Raw genomic sequence first — 23310 nt, 5'->3', positions numbered from 1 at the left:
AACGGATCCCATTTGCATCCAGAGGTACCACTGTATTGCTTTCATTGTATCGCAAAACTCCTTCAGTTCAAGTTGGAGCGGAATTGAGAAATGAGAAGGGAGAGTAGGATGAGGGTTCACTTGAGTCTGAGGTCCACATGTTTCACACAAATGTCAGCAAAATATGTGTCTAAACAGCAGCTAGGATGCACCTACCTGATGAAAAATGTATTTCTTTGAAAGACAAAAACATTATAGGTCCTTGATTGTTTCACCGTACATGTATTAATATATTTGCCCAGAATGGAACAATGATGTTACAGAACTGTCACAGTAAGAAACCTTAAAGGTCAATAATAAAACTGGAAGCATTTTATTTAGCATCCTTTGTCTTTCATAATTGAATTGGAGAAAGGGAAAATAGCTAATTAAGGATGTTGTGTAACATTTTCTGCATATAATGAAGTCATTTTTAACTTTAAACATTTATTAGCACATTGTGATAGTCATCATTCAATTGTCAACATGTATTTGACAATCGCTGCTCAAAGTCTTTATTCACTCTTTAGCTTGTTTTGCTAGGAAATGTGTGAACTAATAAATTATGAAGCCACAACGACAGTGTAATTATGGCTGTCAATTATATTGCTGTTTCATACTGGTGATGTGCCAGAAACACCATCCAATGTAAAAAAAGGGGGGAGAAAAAGACAGTTTTATTGCATGGAAAGATATATTTTATTCTCATTTCTTACTAAACATGCATTGTTAAGTTTCAGTGTCACAAGTTTGACTTCCTTGCCAATTCTCATCCTCCATATTCTAAAAACGCTAGTGCTATTTTTGAGACCTCTGTAGATATTAGCACGTGGGGTAGTTTGTTTGTTTTTAAAATTTGAGTGCTATTTTTTTATTAGGCATTTAATTAAGTGCATAATATGAAATATATGATGTTTATTAGTTAAGCTAGAGATGCTAATTACTTTCCTTCTTAGAATAAAATCATTCTGGGTAGTTTAGACCTCAGAATTCTTATTACACAGGTTCCACCTAAAAATGCTGTGTGTGCCAACAAGCCAGCAATCAAAAACCAAAAGTGAGAGTGTATTAGCCTGATAAGCAGGTACTTTCGATTATTATGTGTCTAATAAAATAATTCCAGTATAGTATTTTTTGAGTCGGTATGTTTGGAGTGTTCAAATCTCCAACCAGTTTGCTTGTTTGTTGATTTATTTAGAAGAATTTATAAACCCGTTGATTAAAACAAACCTCTTAGTGGTGTACATAAAAGCAGTATAAAATATCGATAATACACAAATAACAGCAAAAAATTAAAAATCAAGTGTGTTTAAATGATTGGTTATATGTCCTGTATGCTATATAGGTGTGTATATAGCACTCCTATAGCTATATATAGATTATAAAGCCTGAAAAGTTTACTTAAACAAACAAACAAGCGAGCAAGCAAATTGTATCAGACAAGTACTTGCCTAATATTAATTGTCAGGGAGTCTTAAAGCCCAGATACTGTCATACTGAAAGCTTGATGCTTCACAAATGTGGCGTGGATACCGTATTGTACTTGTAAGTATAAATAAATAAATAAAGTCACTCCTTTATTTGTCTAGTGCAAAGTACAGCAGCTGGCAAAAAGAATAATTTCAGAAAAAAATGTGCTTTGTCTGATGTGGGTGTTTCCCCCCAGCCCCACCTTAAATGAAAAGCCAAGCACCTCAGCTGATTTAAAATTCTCTCAGATGTTGAAAATAGCAGCTTAATCAAATGAAGAGCATAAGGAGAAACTGCTAAGGACATATGAAGTGCCAAAATGTTGAAGCCAGGAAAGCTCTGAGCATTCTTCCTTTGACTCCTGAGGCAGACAGGCCCATATGCTCTTTTAACAGTGTCACATAAGATAGTATTTAGTCTACACTAGACTAATATGTTGATCTTGAAGTGGAAAAAACAACAGCACATTGCAAGAATATGAAAAGAGAGCAGCAAAGATGAAAACATTTCCCGAAGCCAAATTTGCTTTCGCTTACATCAAGCAAAGCTTCCACAACAGCATTAGTATTGATGGAAAGTTTAAGTAAGAACTTGCTATAAATATTATACTGTCTGGGTAAGGACTTTTAAAGGACCCATCTTTTTTCTTCTACGTGTTACTTTGATCATAAAAGAGAAATATTTCGGTTCCTGGAAGATAAACAGTTTTTATCTCTGCTTTTAGAAGGCAGAACAAAGCATTTTCTGAAGCTGTGTCATAAAGAGTTGTATTTTTTCAGAGTACCTTGTTTAAGTGCCTGATTCAGGCTGCAATCCCAACCCCATTTACGTAGGAGTGAGCCCCATTGAATTCAATAGGATTTACTTCTAAGTAGGCATGGTTAGCAATGGCAGACTTTGGACTGTCAATTTTCAGTGGTGCCCTATACAACACTAAAATTACGTGCACACACACCTCTCATTCTACAGCACCATTGTGGCGCCCCCTGCAGCATGGTGCCCAGTACAGCCGAACTGGTTGTGCTACCATGAAACTGCCTCTGTCATTAGGCTTTTTCTGTTAATTAGCTAAATATCCCCCCCCCCTTTTTAACAGAAAACCTAAATTTGACTACAGTGGTACCTCGGGTTACAAACACTTCAGGTTACATACGCTTCAGGTTACAGACTCTTCTAACCCAGAAATATTACCTCGGGTTAAGAACTTTGCTTCAGGATGAGAACAGAAATCGTGCTCCGGCAGCGCGGCAGCAGCAGGAGGCCCCATTAGCTAAAGTGGTGCTTCAGGTTAAGAACAGTTTCAGGTTAAGAACGGACCTCCGGAACGAATTAAGTACTTAACCCGAGGTACCACTGTATTTGCTTCTTTCATTTACATTGGAGAAATACGGCCAAGAATTGATTATATTGATGACAGTCTCTTAGAGAGAGAATTTCTGTTTCTTATGCTCCAGTTCTATGAGACTGGCTTTAGTTGCCATAGCAGGACAGCAGAAACTGCTCAGTGACAACCTAAATACCATTCATTACTTGGCAACCCCGATGAGCTGTAAGTTATTATGTATCCATGTAATACCAATTTTAGGGCAAAACAGGAACATGCCATATTGCTACCACAGAGCCTAGGGCTTGCCAATCAGAAGGTCGGCTGTTCAAATCCCCACGACGGGGTAAGCTCTCGTTGCTCTGCCCCAGCTTCTGCCAACCTAGCAGTTTGAAAGCACGTCAAAGTGCAAGTAGATAAATAGGTACCGCTCCAGCGGAAAGATAAACGGTGTTTCTGTGTACTGCTCTGGTTCGCCAGAAGCGGCTTAGTCATGCTGGCCACGTGACCCAGAAGCTGTACGCCGGCTCCCTCCACCAGTAAAGCGAGATGAGCGTCGCAACCCCAGAGTCATCCGCGACTGGACCTAACGGTGAGGGGTCCCTTTACCTTCATCTCAGTTTATTTCTTCATTAAGGATAGAACTAGAGTAAATCAAGCTCAGACCTAGTTTCTGCACAGGAACTGCCTTGGCCACCCTGTCAGATGACTTCTGTTGGGGGAGAGTGCAGCCCTATTGTTCTCCTTGATCTCTCAGCATCTTTCAGTACCATCAGCCATTGTATCCTCCTGGAGAACCTGTCTGAATTGGGACCAGGTGGCACTGCTTTGCTGTGGTTCCAGTTCTGTTTGGGTGGCTGCCTCCAGAGCTTGGTGCTTGTATGGTGCTGCTTGGTCTTTGAAGACTTCAAAATGTGGTTACACAGGTGTCAAAATGCATCCCCCATGCTATTTATCATCTGAGTGGGGTCACTGGGAGATTCGGAATGCATCAACAACATGCTGGTGACACACAGCTCTATTTCTCTTTTACATCTGCAGATGTGGGGGCAGATGTGTTGAATCAGTGTCTAGCTTCAGTAATTGACTGGATAAGAGATAATAAGCTAAAGCTTAATCCAAATAAGTTTAAGGCACTGTGAGTGGGCACATCACTAGACAGAGTAGGTGACGTTCAACCAGTTCTGGAAGTGATTGCCCTCGTAAGGATCAGGTGCACAGGTTGGGAGTGCTTCTGAATCATTGCTGCTGCTGGAAGTACAAGTCGCCTCAGTGGCATGGTGGTCCAGCCGTGACCATATCTGGACTAGGATAAACTGGTTTCAGTTGTCTATGCTCTGGCAACTTCTAGGTTAGATTATTGCAATGTGTGGAGCTGCTCCTGAAGGCAAACTAGTAACTGGGACTAGAAGGTCTGATTCTGATACACCAATTCTGGTCTGACTGCACTGCCTTACTCATTAGTTTCTGGGCAGAATTAAAGTTTCTGGTTTTGCGTTATAACAGCGTATGTGGCTCATTTACTCAGTCCCCAAAGACCCTGCAGGCTTCATCAGAGGCCTTTCCCCATATGCCTCACCCCAGGGAGGTGCGAAGGCTGGCTACCAAAGAATGGGCTTTTTCAGTGGTGGCTCTCCATCTGTGGAATGCTCACCCTATGCTTGGCACCTTTATTCTCAGTTTTTTGACATGAGGCTAAGGCAAATTTATTTACCCAGGATTCTGGTGGCTAAGTTAGCTTTCATCTTTTAGAGGGGTGGGGCAGGACTTGTTTTTCTTATTGCCTTGGTAGCTGAGGCTATCAGGAATGTAGCTGTATATTATTTCAAATTGGCTTTTAATTGATTTTATCTGTTGTATTTTGTTAATCGGCTTTGATACATTTCTTTTTGTATAAAGTGACTAAAAATGCAATCATTATCTTAGATGTGTCACTACCAAAGGCATTTTTCGATGATACTGATTTACTTGGATTCATTCCAGTCTGAAATCAGGCCCAGTTATGCTGAATGCTTTTCAGAAGGCCCCAAGGACCTACTTTTTCAGTTTTCCTTCCAGGCATGTTGTTTGTTATCTGATTAAATTATGTTCTTTCCAGCTCTGTCTGGCCACAATGCGTGTCTGGTCAAGCTTGGTGCAGGTCAGAAGCCACACAACTGTTATCTAGACAGTAGAATATATTGTCTCATTTCCCCATTGCCATTCCATTTATATGCTTTGACAGACTAGGATGATCAACTATCCTTCCTTGAAAGGTTTATGCAAGAACATGATTTTGCTAAGAAATTATATGAGGCACAGTGGAACTATTTTGTTACCTTTGTATCTTTGAATTATTTTAAAATCAGAACAGATGATAGTTCCAAGATAGAGGTGCTTGCTTATCTGTAACTAAATCTTCAAATGATTGCTATAAGGTATGTAATCATTTCAACTATGTGCAGTCCACAATTTAAACAAAAGGTGGCATAACGTTCAATAGACTATAGTTCCTGAATGGAGATGCTTATCTGCAACTATATATCTTGAAATGCTTGCTATATTTTTAAGAAGCATTTCAACTATGTGCAGTTCACAATTTAAACAAAAGGTGGCACAATAGTCAAACCTAACTAGACTAGCAATGCATTCAGAAGGGTTTTGTTTTGTTTTGTGTACTATTCACATCACTCTCCTCAAAATAGGCAGATCCAAGCATTGGATGACAGAATATATGTTCTCAGATACTGGGGAACCTATTGTCTCTTGCTTGGAAAAAAAGTCCTTTTTTGAAATTGTTTTGAACATTATATATTTTATCAAGCTATACGAAGGTTTTAGGAATCTAGCTGCTACCTATTCTTTCTCACACAAACATACACAAAGGGAAAATGTCTTACTTTGAGAGAAGGGGACAGGGTACCATCTGGTGTAAGATCCTAAAATTTAGTGGAGGATCCCAGATTGTTTCCCTACAGCTGTTAGTGTACTTTAGTGACACAGCCAGCTTGCATCAGTCTTGGAACAGCTTCACTGGCTGCCTGTTAGCTACCAAGCATAGTTCAAGGGGGGTTTTTTTGCTGGCATTTAAAGACCTTAACAACTTGCAACCAGGATACTTAGTGGCCTTGGCCCCAGTACAGGCCAAGCCAATCTGTAAGGTCGTCCAAGGAGAATCTGCAGATCCTTCCATGACCACTTAGTAGCAAGGCAAAAGTGTGCCTTCTCTGTGTACACATCACCCTCCAGACTGCCTTTCCTCAGGCAATTTGTGAGGTGGAGGCAGTGAATTGATCTTTAAGTGCTTCTTAGAAAACCTACACGTTTATGCAACTTTTCTTGAATCCTGACTCTTAATTTTTAATTTTCTGTTTTGTACACTGCTCAGCTTTCTCTGATATATACCGGGCCTCATCAGCAGAAACCCTGTGCAAGGACTCCTGCTTTCACAACGGGGTTCCCCCCTTCTCCTCCCCTAAGCACCCCCCATGACTCTGACATTTGCTCAGGTGGAGGACAGATTCCCCCACAGGGGAGATTATTCCATCTGGCAAGCTGAAAGGCTAGTGTAGCCGGAACGTTCGTCATAGCACCACATTGAATTCCACCTATAGTTTTGTTCTGTTTTTAATTAGTTTTACCTTTGTGCTTTTATAGTTTTTATTTAAACTGCTGACAGCACAGGTGGCGAACTTGCGGCCCTTCAGGTGTTGTTTGGCTAAAACTCCCATTATCACTGACCATTTGCCATGCTGGGTGGGGTGGGGTGGTGAGGTCTGGAGTCTCCAGGTTCCCCATGGCTTAGAGGTTTACATTGTAGTAAGTGGTACGTATGAATCTTTAAATGAATGAAAAGATGCTGCTGGGAGTCAAAAGCGAACCCCTGCAAGGGAAGGCTCCTCCTCCACGTTTTGAACTAATATATCAGGGGTTTTTTGCCTGAGGCTTCTAGTTGGCCTATGCCTTCCTGAGTCTGCTTTGCTGTATGTTTGAACAGTTAAATCATAGAATCATAGAGTTGGAAAAGACCACAAGGGCCATCGAGTCCAACCCCCTGCCAAGCAGGAAACACCATCAGAGCACTCCTGACATATGGTTGTCAAGCCTCTGCTTAAAGACCTCCAAAGTAGGTAGCCCCTTTATCTTCTGGCCTCTCTGTTCAACCTTTACTATTCTGGTGAATCTTCTTAGTTAACAGAGAAACATACTGCCCTCATAAACTGGCATCTGTGCCCTGGTTTACTTTTCTGTATGAGATATTTGTCCTTTTGATCCTTTCAAATCTCTTCCATGTGAAAATAACAGTACTGTCCTAGCCATATAGAAGATTTCAGATCAATTTCTAACCATTTCAATAACCTTGACCCCTTGGTGATTTTCATAAATATTATTGCAGGAAACAAAGTGAATTCCTCATGAAACCTGCTTATAGCAGGTCTCTGCCTTTTAATATTCCTTTTGAAATTACATTCCTCAGCAGATTTCAAGTACATGAATAGCAGTCACTCTAATTAGGCGAGAAAACCATTTTCAACCCTCTTGAAACCCTAGAGTCTCTCAGAGCAGTCTTTTACATGTTTAAAGGTAAAGGGACCCCTGACCATTAGGTCCAGTGGCAGATGACTCTGGGGTTGCGGTGCTCATCTCGCTTTACAGGCTGAGGGAGCAGGCGCTTGTCCACAGACAGTTTTTCCGGGTCATGTGGCCAACATGACTAAGCCGCTTCTGGCGAAACCAGAGCAGCGCACGGAAACGCCGTTTACCTTCCCGCCACAGCGGTACCTATTTATCTACTTGCACTTTCGAACTGCTAGGTTGGCAGGAGCAGGGACCGAGTAACGGGAGCTTACCCCGTTGCAGGGATTCGAACCGCCAACCTTCTGATCGGCAAGTCCTAGGCTCTGTGGTTTAACCCACAGCGCTACCCGCATCCCTTCTATACATGTTTATTCCGAAGCAAATCCCTTTGCATCCAATAGAGCTTGGCCCTAGGCAGGTGTGTGTAGGATTGGAGCATTAATGAATGAAGGAACAACAATTAAACTGGCATGAAACTGATATGCAGTCATAATGCAGATATATCCCCAACAGCGATAAATACTGGAGTTTTAGAAGTAAGGAACAGCAGGAAAGCCAGCCCATTGCCATAAAGTGATGCCTCGGTGCCTGCTTTTTAAATCAGCCCCCCCCCCCAAGTGTTTGAGAATACTTGTGACCCAACTCTTTATTTTTAAGTGATAAATAGATAACTCGGCTCCTGTACCAAACTACTTGCCAGCAATTGGTCAGAGTTAGTGTGAAAGTACAGTCTAGGCCCAAGATACAATATGCCTATCAGCCTACAATAGAAGAGCCATTGTTGCTGTTGGAACTAGTCAGGGCATTCACAACAGATCCCAGGCAGGCCCACACCCATTCCGATTTTGACTGGGAACTGTTCAGATCTAGTATGGCAGGGCTACATCCTGGTTCTGGGATTTTCCCAGTTTGGCTGTTTGCTCAGGTCCTGAAAGGGAATATGCCAGCCCAGGAAAACACTGGGCAGGTTGACAATCATGCAGTAAATGTGAATGTGCCATAGATTTATATTATTTACTTTTACTGGCTGGTAGTCAATGAAGTTTTACTCAGAGTAGACCCATTGAAATTAATGACCGTGGCTAAGTTACGGTGTACAGCCTTGCCAATTCCTGCTGTCCAAGACAACAGGGATCTTTTTTGTGGCACCAGCTCCAGTCCAGCATAGAAGAGGGGATCATATCAGGGCCTCCCTCCAGGGAATGGATTGGCTTTAGATCTAGTGATCCATCACTACCACTACTCCACCTCTGCCTCCATAATGCTCTGTTTTGGAGCCTTATGCCAGCTACAGCTGGTAGGAATACCCTGAGCAGTATTGCTTCTACTGTACTTTTCATTGCTGCAGAAGGCAAATTTATATATATTTATAGATATATAAATAAAATTTATAAAATCAATTGGTTGTTTATATTCTTTTAAATACTGCATGCAGAGTCCTTTTAAAAATGAATTAGCAACATAATGTATTAATTATAGAAGTTAAGGCTGATGTAATGCAGTCACCTGATATGTTTACTCTTGAGTGCAGGATCTATTACCATATAAAGAATAACGGCAATTTTGCTTTCCACTATTTCATTAGTCTTCATTCAAAGTTAATCATTCAGGAAAATGAAAACTAGTGTTTCTTCTTCAAATGGATTAAGAAAAGGTCTGGTGCATTCAGGGCAGTTCTTGACTATACTGTAGAGTCTACATGGAAAAACACATGTTCACTGTGCAATCCCAGATAAAACTGCCAGAAATTCTTAAAATTTCTTCAGTGCCCTTCAAAAAAAATGAGAAAGCAATTTGTAAGCTTCAGAAGAACCTTTAATGTTTATTGGAATGTGGCTGCTATTTTATACTTTATGCTTTTGTGTTTTTTATTTTTGTCTATTTTATGTGCTTGACTTGCCCACTCTTCTTGGGAATTGCTGAGGACTTACATGACTCCTCAAGATTAAGTCTAATTTTCTGCTTAGCACTATTTTTCTAAGATTTATTTATCTTGCATTTGCAGTGGACATGATTTGAGGATGGGCATGCTCAGGAAAGTCAGCTGTATCACAGCCGATAAAGCTGCTTATTTCTTTATATTTCATATAAAGTGATTACAAGTTTTACTACTACTACTACTACATTTGAAAGTGAACACATTTATGCAAAGAACAGCTCTGTCTACTATTCCTTACCAACCACCAAATATTTGTGAATAAGCAGTACTGAGTTCTTCCACAGAACTCAGTTTATTTCAGCTTTGAAGTAGGATTTAGACTGAATATCTTTCTTACTAGCTTACCAACATTTGAAAATCTTAATTCAGTTCAGTATGTGGCAGTGGGCTAAATATATAGCCCACAGATAATAGAATCTATTTCAGTTAGATATGCCTGGACTAACAACTTAATTAAAGCTTAACTGCCTGGAAAGAGTTTAAAACATTGTCTAGTGGCATTAAAGGAAAATAGTCATATGGCCATTAAGTCCAGCAGACATACACCCCAAGACAAAACACTTTTGTCAGCCTTCTTCTAGTCAGTAACCAGAATTTGGTGTGCTACAGAAAAAGATAGAAAAGAGACAACCACTTCAGTAAACCTTAGCAGCTGTGGATATTTTGCAGGTAACTGGCATGAAACATTCAGCAATAAACACAAAGATGTATTGTTTGTGTCTAACTTACAGTATACATATAAGAAGCATGTAGTTTTAATTAAGATCAATGGGACCTCTGTATGTAACAGCATTGCCTAACAAGCCTCATACTCAGAAGTAAGTCCCATTGTCTGCAATGAGTCTTCCTTCCAGGTAAGTGTTTATTAGGATTCCAGCTTTAAGGAAGTTTAATGAAATGAAAAGGTTTCCTGCTTAATAGCCAGCGTATCTTATTGGAAATAAAGCTGCCCAAGTTTGCTTCACTCGCCTCTGTAATCCTAGCACTTCATATATTTTAAACCATCTGTTCTTATGGGTGAAATATCTGAATCACTGTTACTGCTGTTTCTCATGCATGCTCAAATTGGCTCATGGCAGTATCTGATGAATTCTACACATCATTTCAGGTTGCTGTAAATAATAGCTGTGAATAATGGTAGTTAAGGGCATTGTGTTACTCAAATAAGATTTTTCTGATCTTGGACAAAAGCAGTTATGCTGAAGTTAATTTAATCTGTTTGTTAATTTTTTTCAGAGCGTTTTTATTAGGTTTTCAGACATATAAAGTTACAAAAAAGAAACACAGCAGAAGTATTACAAGGAAATTAAAATTGTCACAGCCTAGGGAACAAATTAATCACTTTTTTCAGGTTTTAGACAAGGGTGGAAGCAACCCTGTTGTTTTTAACCAAGCATTTTCTACTGCTAAGAGCACTTGCAAGCATAATTCAATACTTTCAAAAGAGGATGGTTAAAATAGTTTCACAAGAGGATTTTAAAAAACAACCGTATAAGGCAAATGATCACCTATGTGCTTGTCAGTCAAATGTCAGCACATGCTTTAAATCAAAGTTGTACATTTCCAAATTGAGTCAATTAATGATAGTGTACATTCACTATTTTTGCACCACAATAAAACAACATAGTGGCAATCTAGAGATGCTGTGTTTCCAGGAAGCTGATGAACTTGGGAGCGGATTGCATGATCCAACCATTAAAGTAATGGATCATGCCTTAAGGTGATGGTAAAGAGTTGCTACATAGTAGGTGGGCACTGCTTAATCATTCATAGATGGGCAACATGATTTGTGTGGTTTCCATCTGTGTGTCTCTGGCAAAGTGGCAAAGAACAAAACAGGAACTTCAGAGTATCTGGACGGCCAGCACCTCTGTGTTTGCATCTACTGCACCAAGGAATGAGTCCCGTCATCAGTTCTTATAGATTAGGGTGAGGAATCTGTGGCCCTCCAGTAGTTGTAGGACTGCAATTCCCTTCAATCTTGACCATTGGTCCTGCTGGCTAGAGCTGATGGAAAATATAACCCTTCTCTTATCAGTACTAAGTTACTGTATCCTGTTAATTATGATACCAGTCACTCAGGTTCTCAGTGTGAGGGGGAAAACAACAACAAAACTTGTATCTGATGAAGTTTACTCTAGTCCACAAATGCTTATGTCATATTGTTTAGTCATTAAGGTGCCGCAGGACTCTCTGTTATATTTGCTACAAAAGGCTAACATGCCACCATCTGGAAACAGTAAGGAAAGGATAATACAGACTTGTGACCTTACACTATGAATGTATAATGGAAAAGGTAGCTGTGGTTTAAATATTTTTATGGCTGGTTTCATCTACAAGTAATAAGTCACTGTTGCACAGTTCTGTCACTCAAATAATTTGAAATATTTAGAACATATGATTTCAAGTTTTGGGATGGGGACATCAATAGTTTACTTCTCATCATGATTCCATCATGTTCCTCTGTTTTTTTCCAAAACGAGATGCATGTAGAAGTGACACAAAAATAAGCTTAGGACAGGAACATCATGATTTAGAATGGGTGCGCATACTTGAGGCTTGTAGGAACTACTTTGTTATTTACTAGAACGCCCAAATCAGCCATGTACAAACTTAGAATTAAGGAATTCCTTGGTTTGTTTAGCAGTTGCTGCCAAATGCTTGCTTGCTAGATATGATTAGGCTAGTTATAAGATGAGTCTGCAGAACACGTTGAGGGAGCAGAGCAGCTACCAAGAGTGGAAGCCCTAGGCATTGTAATCTCCTGCACATATTATATGGTTTGATACATATGAGTATGTGCATTTTTAATGTAAATATATGAGAGAGTGTCTTCTCCCATTATAGCCTGCCCATTCATTTCAATCAGACAGTGAAGCTATCATGGTAGGCCCTGCTTTGAGTGAGGTGTGTAGTATGTAGTTTGTAGTATGGGGGCCAAGGCAAAGTTTTTTTCTGTGGTAACTGCACAGCTGTAGAATGATCCAAGGTGCCACTTGCCTCTACAATGTATTTGTTTTGTCAACAGGTGAGAACGCACCTCTTTTGTCAGGCTTTTAAAGTTAGAGAGGTATGATGGGTGAAGTAAATTCTAAATATGACTATATATCCTTAAGTAGTTATTTATGTAACTTTATTTTAATGATTTTATTTTTGTTGTGTTTTGTTGTTCACTGTGGCAAATTGGGTGAAGGGCAGTAAAAATTCCTTAATAAAAAAAAGTTAAAATTAAGTATCTGTCTTTAAAGATTTGTTTTTAGGACCGTGTATGGAAAGTGCTCCTTTTGCCTTGTTACTATGATATTCCTGTTAAGAATTGGAACTTCACATGTGAGTCTTAACTTGGAGCCCTTCCTGCATTGCACTGGTATGAATGCTTTACCAGTAAGATGCGGAGTAGAAAGAAGCATGTAAATTGTACATATTTTCTTGAAAGTACCATAAATGCATTCCATTCCTAGAGGGATTTTGGTTCAACTTAAGTATCTAAGAAACGCAGCCAAATTAAAATATATCTCAGATATACTGAAATCTAATGTAAAAAAGCCATTTTTGTCAACTCTAAAAGTGTATTAAGGCCCCATACATATAAAGAAGACCACAATTAGATTTTGGTTCATTCAGCATTTTGTATAAATCACTGTAATTTAAAGTGTTAATAGCCAAGATATCAATGTTTATAAATCCCCTGGAGTGCAACAAATGCAATTTGTAATTACAAGCACACAGCAATTTGTACTACATGTCATCTAAATCAGCAGTAATTGTTACCCTGGCTAAGAATAATTCCAAAGTTAATCACACTGAATACACTGGAATTCAGCGCACCCCTAAAAGTGTGAAATATATATTTAAACAGATCTTGAATTCGTTTGTAAAAGGATAGGAGGCCATTAAAAAGACAAACATAATAGAAAGAGGCCGGATTATCCCTAAGAATTAAATTTACTACCTTTAAAAAAAAAAGTGGTCACACTTGATTAATAAATTACATGAGAAACATAAAAACACATTGTGTTGGATAGCATTTCATTTTTATTTCTATAACTACATCCAAACTTCACTCTTGCGGGTAGATACATTCCCTAAGCAGAGTTCTCTGCCTAGGAAATGCTATGATTGTGTAAGGAGGCATGGGGCATCTCTACTGGAAAAGCTACAGTGGCGGGGGGGAGCAAGGTGCTGAAGATTTGAACAGCCATGTAAGTGGCACAGCTGTGAGACATCTTATGCTTCTTCCCTCTTCCAGTTTCTCCCTCAGCCCAAAGTTTGGTGTTATCATGGGGGGGGGGAGTACAAGTGTGGCAGCTCACTCCTATAGGAGGCAGCGATGGCCTTTGACTTGGATGACTCTGAAAAAGATGTGCCAAATTCATGGAGGATAAGCTATGGCTACTAACTATGATAGCTTTTCTATTGCCTCAATGGTTGGAGGCAGTAACGCTTCTGACTACCAGTTGTTGGAAATCACAGTGTGCTCTGTGCTCAGGTGCTGCTTGTGGGTTTCCGAGGGGCATATTTTTTGGCCACTGTGATAACAGAATGCTAGTCGTCTCCTGCTTACAGAATACTCTCCCCAGTGAGTCCCACCTTGTGCCTCCTTGAATATACTTACAGTGCCAGGCAAAGACTTGTTTTCCCATGTATTTAAAATTTAATTAGATTTATTTTTTTTAAAAAAATCTCTTCTCTCTTTGATCTGGTTTTTACCTTAAGTTTTTTAAAATGCCTCACTTCATCTTACTGTATTTTTATTGTGTTGCTTTTACCACATTTTTATTTTGTGAGCTTCTTTTTGTTTTAAGGCAGCTTATAAATCAGGGTCAGGCGAACCATGTTTGACATGTGGACAGAGCCTCCCACCTGTCAGTCACCTGATATTAATATGGTGTCAGGTGATGCTGGGCTTTGAAGCTCCAGTTGTTGGAACTTCAAAGTGCAGCAGAAAGATGAGAGGAAGGGAAAGTCCGGTTGTGTGAGTGGAACTGCACACACAGTGTTGGCTACAACCCTATGTAATTCTGCCTAATACATACTGTACACATTTTTGCAAGCAATTTCCCCAGGTATTTTCTTCATGCTATTTTGCATTTTAATGTACACAGTGCAAACCAAAATGTCTGGATTAAACAAAACACATAAAATTTATATACTCCTTGATTAGGTGAGCCCTAAAAGCAGTTTTTGCGTCCCCACTCCAGCTGAGAGGCAGGCAGTGGCTATTTGACCACATGGAGCTGCTAAACAACTGGAGGGTAGCTCTAACAGGGATACCTTATGGGGAACAAGGTCTGAGAAAATATGTAGAAAATCCCTTAAATATTAATAGGCACAAAAAATGACTTCAAGGCTGTAACTTTCTGGTGTTCAGTTCTGGAGACCACTTTCAAAAGGATATGCACAAAGTAGAACAGGATTGAGAAAGAGGGCAGCAAAGGTGGTCAGCAGCAAGGAAAACAAATCCCATGAGGGAAGTTTGAAGGAACTGGGTATGTTTCGCCTGGAGAAGAGTGAGAGAAGACATGACAGCTCTCTTCACATAACCCTGAAAGGCTGTCATGGGCTTAAACTACAGAAGGTTGGGTTTTAGTTGAAGATCAGAAGACGCTTCTTGTCGGCAAGAGCAGTTCGACAATAGAACCAATTATCTAGAGGCGGATAGAATCTCCCTCGCCAAAGGTCTTTATGTGAAGGCTGGGCAGCCATTTATTAGGAATGCTCTACCTGGGGGTAGGAGGGTCTTATATGCTATCATTCTGTGAAATCCATGGAATTTAGCAGCACTTGACTATCAAGATTGTGCCCTGCCATAGAATAGCAAACAAGCACAAAAACTTCCATGAAACAATGGTGCAACCACTGTGTAACAACTAGCAAAATATTATTTTTAAACAAGTAGGAAAGAGGGTTGTTGTGGTGTCTTAATATAAGGCTGTGTGTTGAGTCTAATCAGTGACACAACAATTTGAAGCAGTACAAGACGTCTCATGCTTAGATTTTATGTACAAAAAATCAGTTTGGTGTTTTTTTCCTGGTTGTATGGGGCCTGTGGATGAGATATATAACCTCCTGTCTTTCTTCATTAAAAAAAAATAGGTTAATCTGCATATATATGTGTAATTTATTTTTAAGGTCAGAGAGCGATAAAAACAATAAGCTGTGTTTGCCACATACGATATGGATTTGCCTCAGAAAATTCTTAGGATTGAAATCCCATAAAATCCCCACCCATGAATATTCACATCAATGGATTATAAATGTTATGGAGAGATTTATCGCATCAAGAGACAGAATGTGTTGAAAAGGACTACACATGACTAAAAAGAAAACCCGACGCCTTTTGACTCTGCTATTACATAAATAGCTATCTGCAAACCTAGTCTGAATGAATCTGATCTAGTTTTCTCATAGATATTTAAATATAGATGAGGATAAATTTACACTTGGGATATTTGGAGGATTTTTCTATTTATACCATGTGTTGTGTTTCAGTAGCAAGCAGCTCATTAAATTCCAGCAAAGCACATGTTTAAATATCTCCTTGAAATGAGGGCTCTTTCTTCTGTTAGGCAGAACCACCATCGACACTAAATAGTCAAGATAACAGGATAAAAACATGGGCATGGTTGATTTAGGCCACAGTCCTATGATCTGTGGCAGGACAATCCAGGGATCAAAGGATGTTCAGCTCTCCCTCTCCAAGCAAGGCTAGTGTAGAAGGTTTGCATAGTCAGCTCCTGTTGTTGTTGTTTAGTCGTGTCCAACTCTTCGTGACCCCATGGACCAGAGCACGCCAGGCACTCCTGTCTTCCACTACCTCCCGCAGTTTGGTCAAACTCATGCTGGTAGCTTCGAGAACACTGTCCAACAATCTCATCCTCTGCTGTCCCCTTCTCCTTGTGCCCTCCATCTTTCCCAACATCAGGGTCTTTTCCAGGGAGTCTTCTCTTCTCATGAGGTGGCCAAAGTATTGGAGCCTCAGCTTCAGGATCTGTCCTTCCAGTGAGCACTCAGGGCTGATTTCCTTAAGAATGGATAGGTTTGATCTTCCTGCAGTCCGTGGGACTCTCAAGAGTCTCCTCCAGCACCATAATTCAAAAGCATCAATTCTTGGACCTGCCAAGGCCCAAATGCCAGCAGGCACCTGCACCAGGTATAGGGGTGCTAGTGGCTCCATCCCCCTCAGTATTTTGAATCAGGGGGCCCAGCTCCCCCCAATATTGAGGGGGCCAACATCCACCGCCACTGCCAGGCAGGCACCCTCCGGGCGTCTCATCCCCCACCCAGGAGCAGGTTCGGACGAGCAAGGGCGAATATCGCCCTCTGCGCATCTTGCCCCCCGGCACAAGCTGCAGGGAGGACGGTATGCCACACTGGGCATGCACCCTCCCCAATGTGGGGGGCAAGTTGGCACCCCTGCCAGTAGGGGACCCACTGACAAGAGTCATCTGGGCCTGTTCCTCCATCCTGCTACTTCACCCTCCTCTCACTCTGGCCCAGGGATGAGTAAGCAAACAAGAATGGTGGTGGTGAGGAGGAGGAACTACCATTGCCTGCTTGTTAGTTGGCTTTGTTTGATGACAATGATGAGCCAGAGACGGAGTTGTAGGTGGCAACAGTGGCAGTGAAGGGGTAGATTCATTGAGGAAGTGGAGGAGCACTGAGGATGTTTTGCCCAAGTGCCCTCCAAAACCTTGAACCAACATTGTTTTCCAACGTGGAAAGAGTAGTCCGTCCCCAGAGAGAGAGAGATCCAGCCTCATAAGACCACCTCCTCCTGACACCAGAGAGATCTCCACAGCCCTTGGATTAACAAGTTTAGGGGCAGATCAGGGGAAGGTATGGATCTCATTCCTCGGACGCTATCTGAAATGGTGTTGTTGTGCATATGTATTCTGTCTCCTATTGGAAACCACCACCACTACTGAAAACAGAGCTGTAGCTACAGGGGGGCTGGAGAGCCAGTTTTTTTTGCTTCAGGTGAAGCCTCTAGAAGGGTGTCATTGAGGTGTCATTGTATGTGTATGTACATGTGCATGTACGTCGGTGTGTGTGCCAAACTGGGTCTTTAAAGGAGGCGGGAGGAAAAGCAGCATTTCATGCTCCCTTCCAACCACATTCCTGACGGGGCTCTAGATATGGCATGTTGTCCATCTTTGGTTCTCCATCACCCCCTTTGGATTGCTGTGTTTTAAACCATTTTTACTTTAAACAGTGGCATCCCACACTAAGCAGGAAACTTATAGGGATCTACTTTGATCCTCAGGGTTTTGTTTTGTTTGCCTCACAATGACCAAAAGTGCATATTCTTACTTGTCATGGTAGTAACATTTGGATACAGCAAAAACTCTTGAGAAAAATTAATCTACTGTGGTTTTTTGGGTTTTTTACCATGTACATAAAATCTAGCAATGCCGTGAATAATTATTTGGAACTTCTACAGGGTTATTTTTAGTGCTACTATTCTAGCCAAATCATAATTTTGAAGCCACGTGCCTGGAACAAATGTGTGGAGGTTGAGAGCAATTTTTGTTACAAGTCTTTGTGCAATAGCTGACACAGATGAATTTATTTTTGTGAGCAACTTTTTCTTCAGTGTTTTTTTTTAAAGTGGGCAAGGGGGACTCAGGTTTGTTTCCTTACTTTATGCACGAGGAATAGTAGGTTTGAATAGATAAAGTGGTGTCATTGCACAAAAATAAAGGAGTAGATTTTTTGAAGTTTGTAGTCTTTACTCTGTTTTCAAAAAAAAAGCTCAAAGGAGTTCAAAAGAATGCTGTGTGCATTGATTTTTTAAAGCAGTGAAAAGCAAAAAATGTAAAGAAGTATTTAATCTGCCTAAGTTTAAAGGGGAAATATCAAAAGACTGAGGAGAATGTATAAATATGTCACCTTACCTTATACTGTGAGTTTTTAGTTTTTGATATACAGCAATATATAGGGTCGTTGTTAACACTTTGAGTAAGCCTCATTGAGAAGCTAAACAGAAGTGCTGGTCTGATTCACATAAACAATTATTTCAATGTGGTAGCAAAAGCAACATGAAAAAAAGAAGTTTCCCTTTGTTGCATGTGTGGGTGTACTTTGATTCAAAAATCACATCTTTACTGTCTTGCCATAACCCCCACACGTTAAAGTTTTACTGGCTTAAAAACAAAACCATCTCAAAGCTGCGAGATGGGCACAGTCCAAAGGTACAAGGCCTTACACACCCCAACGTTCATTTCGTAGTCATTCATCTCTGTGCAAGCAGCTCTTAAACTGCTCCAGCTGCAGGCGCTTGGGAGTCGTCAGCTTGCCGTTTATAATAAAGAGTTCCGCAGTCCTTTTATCTTAAGATTTTAGTTTTAATTAACTCTAGGAGCAATTACGTCCGAAAGACGCCCTTCCCAAAGATAAGAAGAAGGCATGCATCGCTTATATTGCAAAGCATCCCAGCTGAAGCAAAACCGGGGAAACCAAAATGGGGCGGGGGCACAGAGAGGAGGAAAGAATGAGGGTCTCTGAAAGCAGCTCCAGGCGCTTTCCAAGCCAACGCAAACATTTGTTGCTACCCAAGCCAAGTGTGTGCCTGCCTGGGGGAGCAGCAGCTTCCAGTGACAGCGAAGCTGCTGAATAGCAATGAAGCCTGCCTTTCCCAGTCTGAATGCAGCTATTAATAGCGCTGCCAGAGCCCCCGCTCTTTCCGTCACGTGAAGAGAAGCGGGGAGTCAAGCGGGCGAGCGGGAGGCGGCTGCTCCTGCCTTCTCCTCCTCCTTGTCACATTCCTGCAGTGCCAAAAGGACAAGGAGAGCGGGACACACGGACACACACACACCCTTCCTGTGGCGGTCCCTACCGGCCCCCCCTTGCCTCTTCCACCCGCGCCCCCCTCACCCCGTCCTGGAAACCAGCCTCGGCTTAATAAGATCAATGTTACCCCTCCCAGCTCTGGCATTTGTATTCCCAGCTCGCGCTTCTAGCGGAATGGATGTGTAAGCGTGTGTGAGTGGAGGGGCGGGAGCGCGCGCGCGAGCGAGAGCCTCCCTCTGTGTGTGTGCGCGCGCGCGGCGGAGCTTGAGAGGGTGGACCTCGCGAGTGCCCGCGCCTTTCCCGGACCCCCTCCTGAGCTGCTCCCTCCTCGCCCACGGAGGCGAGTTTGGGGCGCTCCTCGGTGCCGTGCCCCCAGCCCCAGTTGCCTCTCTCGGCTGCCTCAGCGCGGGCCCGGAGGTGTTAGGGGAGCCCCCGGGGAAGGATATGCTGGCAGCTCGGGGGCCCCTCCTTGTGACTTCTCTCTCCAGCCATGTGGTGCTTGCATTGTAACTCGGAGAGGACTCAGTCACTGCTGGAGCTGGAGCTTGACAGCTGGTAAGCCATTACCCTCTATTGGAAGCAGCAGCGTGGGTTTCCTAAAGCAAAAAGAGTCGAGCTTGGAGGGGAAGGAATTTTTTTCTCTCTCTCCCTTTTTCTTTTTGGTTGCTTTGTGTTTCAGTTCCAGCCTCGGAACAGCTTTGTTTAAAATTAGTTCCGAACACTGGTTTAGTGTGTTGGTGGAAGGGAGAGAGGACCGAGCGTGTGTTTAAGCAAGCAGGCGAGCAAAACGATCGGCTGCTGCACATACATACAATACTAATCCCGTGACACAAAGGGCTTTATAGTGCTCAATCTCGCGTACTTTTTCTTCCTTTTCCTTCCACTGTGAAAGCGAAATCATTTTCTACAGAATTTTATTCTAGCTAGTATCCCAAATGCCAATGTAGAAATGACAGCTGTTGGTCACATAAATATGCATTCAGTTTTACTTATAAAAACTGAATGCATATTTAAAAATGCCACAGTGTGTACCTTCCTGATTTTTTTCTGCACCATTGTATGCATGCAAAGGGTTCTGTTTGCATATTGCAGGATGTAATAAACCCTGCTGCAAAGTTTTAAATGTTTTGCAAATGTGTCTTGATTACAGCCAACTGTAGCTTTGTTTCCAGTGTATGTTGTCATTTTAGGAGCCTTTATATTCCATAGCTCATTTATTTGACTTTCAAAAAAGAAAAAAAAATCTTACTGCAATGCCATCTGTCCTTCACAGAATTCAAATTAACATCTTATTCATTTGAATGTGGAATTTAAAGTTGTTTAACTCCTTAACCACACAGCTCTTACAATATGAAACTGGCAGCAGAATCATTTAAAAGACATTACTTGTTCCATATATTTGCAGCATCTCAATGCCTCCTCCATTTTTTCCTCACACAATACCTTTCTTACGCATTTTCATTATTCATTTAACAAAAACCCAGCCATTATGAAGACAAATGTCTGTCTTTGCATCAATAATTGCAGTTCTAAACACACTTTAAAAATGGATTTTCTACTGTTAGAGCCTGCCTTTCTCCAAGAAGCTGAAGGTGGTATACATTGCTTTCCCCTTTATCTTTGCAACAACCCTGTGAGGTAGATTAGACCAGGATAGTGACCAGCCCAAAATTGCCCCATGACTTTTGGGGATGAATGGGGATGAAAACCTGAGTCTCTCCAGCCCCAATCTGACTCTATAACCACTACACCACTGAAATCAGTGGGGCTTGCTTCTGAGCAAACATGGGTACGATTATTTTGTGCTGCTCTATATTTTGTCACATTCAAGGGTTGTTAAAGAGAACATAAATCAGTGACTTCAACTATACATTGAGTTACAAATGTTGAGGGCTTCAGTTGAATTAAGCCTATGTTCAGAGTTGAAAATCACTACAGAGTTGAAAATGCTCAGCCGCTCTCACAGGGCCATTCATCTCCCACAAAAGGGGTGCATTTTTGGAAATATTCCAGGTGAGTGTTGAAAGAAATTATATTTTTCTGGGAGTGGTTTTTATCTATCATGGTAATGTGGCAAGTGGTTGCTATCTTTCTTTTCCTGGAAATATTTGTGATGGTTACAATCAGGAGCAGCACCCTGTTGGTGTTCCTTAGTGAGAATGTGCCAATGGGCATGATACTAGAAGAAGAGTTTGGATTTGATATCCCGCCTTTCACTCCCCTTCAGGAGTCTCAAAGCGGCTAACATTCTCCTTTCCCTTCCTCCCCCACAACAAACACTCTGTGAGGTGAGTGGGGCTGAGAGACTTCACAGAAGTGTGACTGGCCCAAGGTCACCCAGCAGCTGCATGTGGAGGAGCGGAGACGCGAACCCGGTTTCCCAGATTACGTGACTACCGCTCTTAACCACTACACCACACTGGCTACACTATACTACTTCACAGTGATATGAGATTTCTGCCATACCAATGATATGATGGTTTAAGATAGCTTATACCTCCTTGATTACATGCTTTGAAAGAGGTGAGGACAAGAATGGGGTACTAAATAGTGACGGATCACTGGAGGTTGTGTGGATTCTACCACACCTTCAAGTGAGTCTGAAACCATGTTCACAAAAATACACACTTGAGTGGCATAGTTATTGTGAGTTTGGTGATTGTTTTGAAGCTGTTCTAGGTAGCATGTATGCATCTTCCAGCACACGGAACACTGTACAATTATGTTCTGTTTAACCAATGTAATATATAGGGGGTGATTTACAAATATCAGTAAAATACAATTCATAAAAAACCCACAGTGACATAAAATCCACTTAATGCAACATTGAACCAGTTTCAGAGCATGTGAAGGTGTCAGGTGTTCCAACTCTAGGAGACCGAAAGCACCTCAGCCCCCTCAATATTTGTTTTAAGGTGGCTGGGCCATCTTAATGTTGAGGTGACCCTGCGCTCGTTGTGTGCATGTGATGTCATGCACCGTCTGGTCCAGTGGCCGGCTCCTCAAGAGTGCTTGGCCGCCTCCATTGCAATGTGTAACGCATTTGACACCACACACGTGCTGTGCACAACACATGTGCCGGGCCCCCTCAATCTTGGGAGCAACCTGGTGCATGTGAAAGGTGTTAACAGGCTTGGTAAAAACAAGGTTTCAACTGGTACCAAAAATGTAAGTACCACACAAGAGCATTCCATAACCATGGTGCCACTGTTGGGAAGGCCGTGCCTCTTATGGCAAGGGCATCCAGATAAAGCTCATCCCTCCAGAGCTGGTTGCCTGCATTTACTGATCGAAAAAGATTCATAAGATGAGTTATTTCATGACTTATTTTGTTAAAAATTATTTTACTATTATTTTAAGAGGAGAAAGATTTAGGGAGCTTGCCTTGGGGGATATGCTAAGTGTCTTGGGTGAATATTTCTTCTTGGCAGAACTGCCCTCTTCTACCAGATCATTTTTGTAATTGACATATTTTATGTTCCTTTCAGGAAGACTTGATTATATGTGGTGCTTGAAACAAAATGAATTATGAAGAATTTAGTTTATTGTCATTTGTTCTCAGGGAATCTTCTTCACTCAGATAATAAGTTTTATTGCTTCAAATGATTGAATTTTACAGAATTTAAACACAGTTGAGAAAAAGTATGTGTAGTCTAGGCTTCTCCTTTTTGTATAGTACTTAAAATTATGTATTTATTTGTATGCCGCTTTTCCATAGTATGCCACTCTCAGGGCAGCTTATAGCATTAAAAAATGCATACAGTGGTACCTCTGGTTATGAACTTAATTTGTTCCGGAGGTCTGTCCTTAACCTGATATTGTTCTTAACCTGAGGTACGACTTTAGCTAATGGGGCCTGCCGCTGCCGCGCGATTTCTGTTCTCATCCTGAGGTAAAGTTCTTATTTTTTTATTTTTTTAAATTTTTATTGCTACAGCAAGAAAAAACAAAAAACACAAATGCCGAATTATACACAGGAATAACCATAGACACATAATTTTCTTAAGACCAATATATGTTTTATTGTTTGTTTGTTAACACTAAAGACCCAACCTGAGGTAAAGTTCTTAACCCAAGGTACTACTTCCGGGTTAGCAGAGTCTGTGACCCGAAGTGTTTGTAACCCGAGGTACCACTGTAATTACAAACATAACAAAAGTAGTCATAAACAGTAAATAAAACATCAAAAGTACACAACCAAATTAAACAA

The 23310-nt window shown here is 41.2% G+C and overlaps 2 protein-coding genes across 24 annotated transcripts in view; one reads left to right on the top strand and one right to left on the bottom strand.

Moving 5' to 3' along the window:
* CFAP92 (cilia and flagella associated protein 92 (putative)) overlaps positions 1–23310 on the bottom strand; it is a 332392-nt gene that overhangs the window by 157839 nt on the left and 151243 nt on the right. The window lies entirely within an intron of this gene.
* IQSEC1 (IQ motif and Sec7 domain ArfGEF 1) overlaps positions 1–23310 on the top strand; it is a gene marked incomplete at its 5' end in the record, with an annotated part of 298180 nt that overhangs the window by 204576 nt on the left and 70294 nt on the right. For 4 of the 23 annotated variants that reach the window (XM_083489198.1, XM_083489197.1, XM_083489195.1 and 1 more), the window contains one exon: positions 19018–19655. The exons of the other annotated variants lie outside the window; for them this stretch is intronic. In XM_083489198.1, coding sequence (XP_083345324.1) covers positions 19591–19655 — 65 coding nt within the window. Of the gene's footprint in view, positions 1–19017; positions 19656–23310 lie in introns of those variants that run through there. 23 annotated transcript variants of the gene reach the window in all.

The sequence above is a fragment of the Podarcis liolepis genome (genome assembly GCF_965112155.1).
Source record: "Podarcis liolepis genome assembly, chromosome: 2".
In the NCBI taxonomy this organism is placed as follows: Eukaryota; Metazoa; Chordata; class Lepidosauria; order Squamata; family Lacertidae; genus Podarcis; species Podarcis liolepis.
Note: the sequence above shows the minus strand (reverse complement) of the source record. Positions and strands in the feature narration are given on the sequence as shown.